The 7649-nt window shown below is 42.3% G+C and overlaps 1 protein-coding gene across 1 annotated transcript in view; it reads left to right on the forward strand.

Annotated features, from left to right (window-relative positions):
* Positions 1-7649, forward strand: part of CEP70 (centrosomal protein 70) — a 113574-nt gene that overhangs the window by 62101 nt on the left and 43824 nt on the right. The window contains 1 exon segment of the mRNA XM_017895848.1: positions 6972-7141. Within this exon segment, the coding sequence (XP_017751337.1) occupies positions 6972-7141 (170 nt within the window).

The raw sequence follows: 7649 nt of genomic DNA on the forward strand, positions 1-7649 counted from the left end.
TTTTTTTTTTTTTTTGTCTTTTGAGTAATAGCCATTCTAACTGGAGTGATACGATATCTCATTGTGTTTTCTTCCTTTTTTGTGGTCAGGTGATTTTCTTCTTTTTTAGTTGTTTTAATTTTTTTGCTTTTTTTTTTTAGTGTACCTGTTATATTTTTGCTTGGTAGTTAACCATGAGGTTTTAAAAAAGAAACATTTTATAGATGTAACAAGTTATTTTTTAAGTTACAGAGTTTTTAAAAGAGATGGGGATCTCACTATATTGGCCAGGTCGGTCTTTAAACTCCTGGCCTCAAGCAGTTCTCCTGCTTTAGCCTCTCAAAGTGTGGAGATTACAGGCGTGAGCCTGTGCCTGGACAAGTTACTTTGAACAGATATCTTGCCTTGATCACAAATAATAGAAACAAACAAAGGAAAAACTAAAACATTCTACACTTCTACTCCATCACATTATGACTTTTGTTGTCTCAGTTTACATCTTTTATATTACCTATATCTTAAAAAGTTACTGTAGTTATTTTTTGGGGGGAGCTTTTTGGTTTTTGCTTTTTTTGAGATGGGGTCTCACTCTGTCACCCAGGTTGGAGTGCAGTGGTGCAATCTCGGTTCACTGCAACCTCCGCCTCCCAGGCTCAAGCTATCCTCTTGATAGAGGTGGCAGCAAATCTGAAGCAACTGCTGTGAGGAAGCCAGCAGTGGAGGGGTGTGGCCAGGGCTGCGTGCTCCATGGAGCCATCAGGGGCTAGGAACAGGTGATCCCAGTGGGGACACTGTGCTCCCAGGCATAGCTGCAGCTGCCTAACCACAGCTTTGGACTTGGGCATCCCTGCACTCTTATGGGCCTGGAAAGCCCCCTGCCCCTCAGACTTGGAAGTACTTGCTCCCACTCCCTGGCCTCCCTTCACTACCAGTACCCACTCTGGTGTAGAGCAAAGTTGTGGCTGAGCGCAGGTGCTGTCATGACCCAGTCAGGTGTGTGCACACTCAGGGCGGTGCTGACCTGCCAGCCCCCTACTAGCTTGGCTCCCCACAGAGTTTGGGCACCAATGAGTGCGGAAGGGAGACGGGGAGGTTGTAGGCAGCTTCACGTGGGCCTGTGGGCACCCCTCAGTGCGGACAGCCTGGGTACCACAGATGGCATGTTGATGGTGGTGAGAGGCAGACAGGTTCCTAGGCGGAAGGGGCAGGTCCTCAGTGAAATCTCACCTTCAAGCCAAGGACAGCCTGAAGCCTGGAGGCCAGGCTGCCAGTGCCAGGTGGAGTCTGCAGCCTGGAGTGAGAACTTACTTGATGCCTTTTGGCCAATTGGATGATGCTTTTTCCAGGCCTTCCTATGGCTGCCCATGGACCAGTCAGCACGTACTCCCTCCCTTCTGAGCCTGTAAAAACCCAAGGCTCAGCTAGACTCAGGGACTTATCAACTCATTGGGACTACCTAACTGTGGATAGGAGCTGCCCACTCAGGGTCTCCTCTCTACTAAGAGCTGTTCCGTCACTCAATAAGGCTTCTCTCCACCTTGTTCACCTTCCAGTTGTCTGTGTAACCTCATTCTTCCTGGACACAGGACAAGAACTTGGGACTTGCTGAATGGTGAGAGTGAAAGGAGCTGTAACACGTTCCTGGCCGACTTGCCAGGCTGTGGGTGGTGACACACACATACTGCATGAGTGAAGAGTGACCTTTCTAGGGGCCCAGACCTCAGGATTCCTGAGCCAGAGCTGCTGTCACACCATAGGCCTCCCACCCTCCACTGGCACCTGGTGGCTGCCCCATGCAATGGGAAGCAGCTGTGGGGCCAGGCCAGGCCCGGAGCCACTGGCCAGAGCAGGGCGGTGGGACTGAAACAGCGGTAACACAAATGGGCTGAAACATGTGCCACCTGAAACACATCCCCCAACTTGTTGTGCTGCAGGCGACAAGGAGAGAAGATTTGTGACTCTTCTGGGATCCTAGACCTCAGGACTCCCAGAGCCAGGGCTCTGACACACTGTAACACCCTCTTTGGGGCTTTGTGGTTCCAGGCATCTCTGAGCTTTCAGGTACCACTTCATTCCCCTTTTCCAGACATTGGTGCCCACAGTGGAAGCCGCTTGCAGTACATCTGGTCCAGTCACAGCCTTGCATGGAGCCAGTGCCTATGCTGGTGGCTGGAGCTGCCTGCCTCACTGCAACAGTCAGTGTGCCTGGCTGTGCACGTAGCCGGACCCCACACTTGCTCACTCACACACCCCTCACTACTCTGTACCTGGCTTGTCCTTGATAGGCTGGGGGTCTGGGCTGGTAGCACAAGCTGAGTACAGCCTGCTGGGCTGAGTGGGCAGAACAAGCCCAGCAGGTGTGAGCAAAACTCAAGCAGAGGTGCCACTGGCCACAGGGGTTTCTGACTGGTGAAGTGACACCCTAAGGATCCTGACACTCCCACCTCAGCCTCTTAAGTAGCTGAGATCATAGGTGCGTGCTATGACACCCAGCTAACTTTTTGTATTTTTGGTGGAGACGGGGCTTTGCCATATTACCCTGGCTGGTCTCAAATTTCTGAGCTCAAACAATCTGCCTGCCTCTGCCTCCCAAAGTTCTGGGATTATAGGCATGAGCCACTGTGCCCAGTCTGTTGTTTTAAGTAGATTTGTCTTTTAGTATTCATACCAGAGATATGACTGGATTACACACCACAAGTATATTATTAGAGTATTCTGTGTCTGTCTGTATACTCACTTTTACCAATGGGTTTTATACTTACAAATTTTTTTTTTTTGTTTTTGCATGTGGTGTCCTTCTCTTTCATAGTGAAGAACTCCCTTTAGCATTTCTTATGAGTCCCTTACAAGTGTTTGCTTGTCCTGGTAAAGGCTTTATCTCCTTCATATTTCAAAGATAGCTTTGCTGAGAATAATATTCTTGGTTGACAGGTGTTTCTTTTTCTTTTTCTTTCAGTACCACTTTGAATGTCATTTCACTCCCTCCTGGTCTGTATGCTTTCTGCTGAGGATTCTATTGCCAGATAAATCAGAGCTTCTTTATATGTTGTTTACTTGTTTTCTCTTGATGCTTTTAGGATCTTTTCTTTGTGCTTGACTTTGAGAATGTACTTATTTATTAAACTTTTAGATTTGGGTAAATGTGAAGTTTTGTTACATAGGTAAACTTGTCCCATGGGGGTTTGTTGTACAGATTATTTCATCACCTAGGCATTAAGCCCAGTACCCAATAGTTATCTTTTCTGCTTCTCTTCCTTCTCCCACCCTCCACCCCAGTGTCTGTTGTTAGCTTCTTTGTGTTCACAAGTTCTCATCATTTAGTTCCCACTTATAAGTGAGAACAAGTAGTATTTGGTTTTCTGTTCTGCATTAGTTTGCTAAGGATAATGCCCTTCAGCTCCATCCATGTTCTTGCAAAAGACATGATCTTGTTCTTTTTTTTTTGGCTGTATAGTATTCCATGGTATATATGTACCCCTTTGTCCAGTCTACCATTGATGAGTATTTCGGTTGATTCTATGTTTTTGCTGTTGTGAATAGTGCTGCAGTGAACATTCGTGCATGTGTCTTTCTGGTAGAATGATTTGTATTCCTCTGGGTATATACCCAATAATGAGATTGCTGCATCAAATGGTAGTTCTGCTTTTAGTTCTTTGAGGAATTGCCATACTGCTTTCCACGATGGTTGAAATAATTTACACTCCACCCACAGTGTATAAGTGTTCCCTTTCCTCTTCAACCTTGCCAGCATCTGTTATTTTTTTACTTTTTAATAATAGCCTTCTGACTGGTATGAGATGGTATCTCATTGTGGTTTTGATTTGCGTTTCTCTAATGATCAGTGATATTGAGCTTGTTTTTTTTTTTTTGTTTTTTGTTTTTTTTTAAACATAGTCTTGCTGTGTTGCCTAGGCTGGAGTGCAGTGTATGGTCTCAGCTCACTGCAACCTTCTGGGTTCAAGCGATTCCCCTCCCTCAGCCTCCTGAGTAGCTGGGACGACAGGCGTGTGCCACCACATCTGAATAATTTTTTAGTTTTTAGTAGAGAGTGGGTTTCACCATGTTGGCTGGGCTGGTCTCAAACTCCTGGCCTCAGGTGATCCACTCGCCTCAGCCTCCCAAAGTGTTGGAATTACAGGCATGAGCCACCGCGCCCTGCCTAAGCTTTTTTTTTTATGCTTGTTGCCTGCATGTATGTCTTCTTTTGAAAAGTGTCTATTCATGCCCCTTGCCGACTTTTAATGAATTTGTTTTCTCTTGTAAACTTAGTTCCTTTTAGATGCTGGCTGTTAGACCTTTGTCGGATGCATAATTTCAGATGTTTCCTCCCATTCTGTAGGTTGTCTGTTTGTTACTTTTGCTATGCAGAAGCTCTTAAGTTTAATTAGATCCCATCTGTCAATTTTTGCTTCTGTTGCAATTGCTTTTGGTGTCTTTGTTATGAAATCTTTACTCATTCCTATGTCCAGTATGGTATTGCTCAGGTGAGAATTGGTTCTATGCTTTGGGGTAGGCTTATTTGAATTGAATCTGTTTGGTGATCTTTGACCTTCCTGTTCATGGATGTTTATATCTCTGTGTAAATTTGGATAGTTTTCTGTTACTATTTCGTTGAATAAGTTTTCTACCCCTTGCTCTTTCTCAACTCCCTCTTGAAGGCCAATGATTCTTAGATTTGCTCTTTTGAGGTGATTTTCTATATTTTGTAGGTATTCTTTTTTCTTTTTCTTCTCTGTGTATTTTCAAGTAGCCTGTCTTCAGGCTCACTGATTCTTTCCTCTACTTGATCCATTCTGCTATTAAAAGCCTCTAATTCATTTTTCAGTTCAGGGAATGTATTTCTCAGTCCCAGGATTTCTGTTTGATTTTTTTTAAAGTTATTATTTCAATACCTTTTAAAAATTTCACTGATAGATTTCTCAATTGATTTCCTGTGTTATATTGGAGTTCACTGAGTTTTTGAATCTTGGGCAGACAGGGATTAGGAAGAAGCAATGATTAAGGAATATACAGATGTAACATTAAAATTCTTTGACAGTGATAAAAAGGGCTGGGCGGCTCACGCCTATAATCCCAGCACTTTTGGAGGCCAAGGCAAGAGGATCGCTTGAGGTCAGACCAGCCTGGCCAACATGGTGAAACCCTGTCTCTACTAAAAATACAAAAATCTAGGTATGATGGTACATGCCTGTAATTCCAGCAACTCGGGTGAGGCAGGAGAATCACTTGAACCTAGGAGGTGGAAGATGCAGTAAGCCGAGATCATGCCACTGCACTCCAGCCTGGGCGACAGTGAGACTCTGTCTCAAACAAACAAGAACAATGATAGAAAAGATTTAACGTCACTGAAAGTTATAAGGTAGTAAACCCTAAACCTCCACCCCTCCATTAAAGCAATGATTATAAGACTATACTTTGAACAATTATATGACTACAGATTAGCTAACTTAGATGAAATGGACAAATTTCTAGCAACACAGACATTGCCAAAACTGACTCAAGAAGAAGTAAAAAACTTTAGTAGATGTGTAACAATGGATTATGTCAATAATCAAAACCTCTGAACAAATAAAGGCCCAGAACCAGATGACTTAAAAAAAAAAAAAAAGAAAAGAATTCTTGATCTGAAGAATCTCACATCACTGTCTCGTTAGGGTCAGTCACTAGCTCCTTTTTCCATCTTGGGGGGTCATGGTTCCTTGTTTGCTGTTGTTTCCTATGGACATATATCTGTGTCTTCTCATTGAAGGATTAGTTATTTCAGTTTTCACTGTCTGGCTTGTGTGGGTTTTTCTTGGATATGTTTACATAGAGGTTCTTTACAATTCACCTGTTGAATTTCCTTTATGCTAGGTCACTGCCTCCTCCTTGGTACTAGACGGCAGCTCATGTCCAGGTTTGCCACAGCTCTGGCAAGCGTTCAGAGTACTGATGGTCCTAGGTTGGGGAGATCCCAAATGGGATACTCCAGCTGTATGGAAAAGCTGGCTAGGATTTCATACCCAGCAAGCCTGTAGAGTGTATCTCCTACAGTGTGGTGCTGCTGAACAGCTACTCTGATTTAGCATCTTCTTTGGCTGAGAAACCAAGCAGATTTTGCAGACTGGGGTTGCTGCTATTCCCACCTCCCATCTTTGTCTTTGGTTGCTCTCAGGAGTTTTTCTTCCTATAGGCACTTGTGATGCTTTCTGTGGGTTGAGGCAGGAACAGTTCTCCTGCAAGGAACCCAAGATGGTGGGGAAGTTGGTCTTGATCTCACTTTTGCCAGTGTAGAAACTGAGTCTGGGGAAAATTTTCCACAGGCAGTTCCTTGCAGATTAGGGGAGAGGCATCACAGTTACAGAAGTCCGATTCTCTTACCATCTGCTTGAAATTTTTTCACTTCATTTTGTGGTCCCGGGGATTGTCCCATCCTTAGATTTGAGTTCTGGGATATTGCTGGTAATAATCTTGACATTGGATATTGGCTTTTGGTTTTCTGTTGGGGGAAGTGAAGTCAGATTGCTTCAACTCTGCCATTTTGGTGATGTCGTTCTCCCTGATTATTTCTTGATGATAATTTCTTGATTATGGACTTACTGTGAGTTTGCAGTCGCCCACATTGCATGAATGCCTAAGTTGACTACACCATTTGCAATCCCGAATTAATATTGATTCTTTCCTGATTATTGTTTTAATGTAAACTTAAACATAAAATTATACCAGTTTTATGGAAATTCTTGAGTTCCTTTACTTGGTAAGAAATGTCTTGAATGCATGCAATTATGAACTGTAGTTTCCCCATTTTATAGCTATTTGACTTGTATTTTTTCAGGTTTATGATATATTAATGTTCCTAGAGCTTATACTCATTTAAAAACAGCCTCAATACTGAAGTTCTTGAATGAAACAGCTCAATAGAAACTATGAAGATGCCTTTGTGTACAATATGGTTAGGATAGCATGTCCTAGATGTACAAATCATAATTATGTTTTTAAAAAATATCTTATAGGTGAAGTGCCAGCATTATAAGAAAAAACGAACGGAGCAACAAGAAACTATTGCTTCTTTGCAAATGGAAGTCAATAGATTAAGAAAGGAGGAAGAAGATCGCATTGTCACTCAAAACAGAGTGTTTGCCTATCTGTGCAAAAGAGTTCCTCATACCGTCTTGGATAGACAGTAATTTTGCTACATAAATTGATATGTAGCTAGATTCATGGTTTTGTTTGTTTGACCTGATTTTATCTTGGGGGTGGTTATAACTCTTATAAACTTGAAAAGCCTCTCTCTCCTTCTCTTCTGCATTGTTTTTCCGTGCTCATCCTGTTTTTTTGTTTGTTTGTTTGCTTGTTTGTTCTAGAGGTCCTTTGAGGAATGGAATTGAACATTTACTAAAAATAACACTAAACTTTTAAATAAATTCATAATTAATCAGACATTTCTTAAAATAACTGATCCTTTTAGTGAAGAATAATATTTAGGGATCACTGTATGGGTTTGGGGGTTGCTTAGTTTTATTATGTTATTGATTTTAAAAGTTTTAGTGGAAAGAACCAGGGACTATATATTTTGGAGGGGACTATATATATTTAACCCAGCTGAAGTTAAGATACTATTTTTATTTAAATTCTGATTTTACATTTGTAACTGTTGTCTTTTCTACTGAAAATCATTCTTTTTTTTTTTT

The sequence above is a fragment of the Rhinopithecus bieti genome, unplaced genomic scaffold (genome assembly GCF_001698545.2).
Source record: "Rhinopithecus bieti isolate Rb0 unplaced genomic scaffold, ASM169854v2 scaffold_26603, whole genome shotgun sequence".
In the NCBI taxonomy this organism is placed as follows: Eukaryota; Metazoa; Chordata; class Mammalia; order Primates; family Cercopithecidae; genus Rhinopithecus; species Rhinopithecus bieti.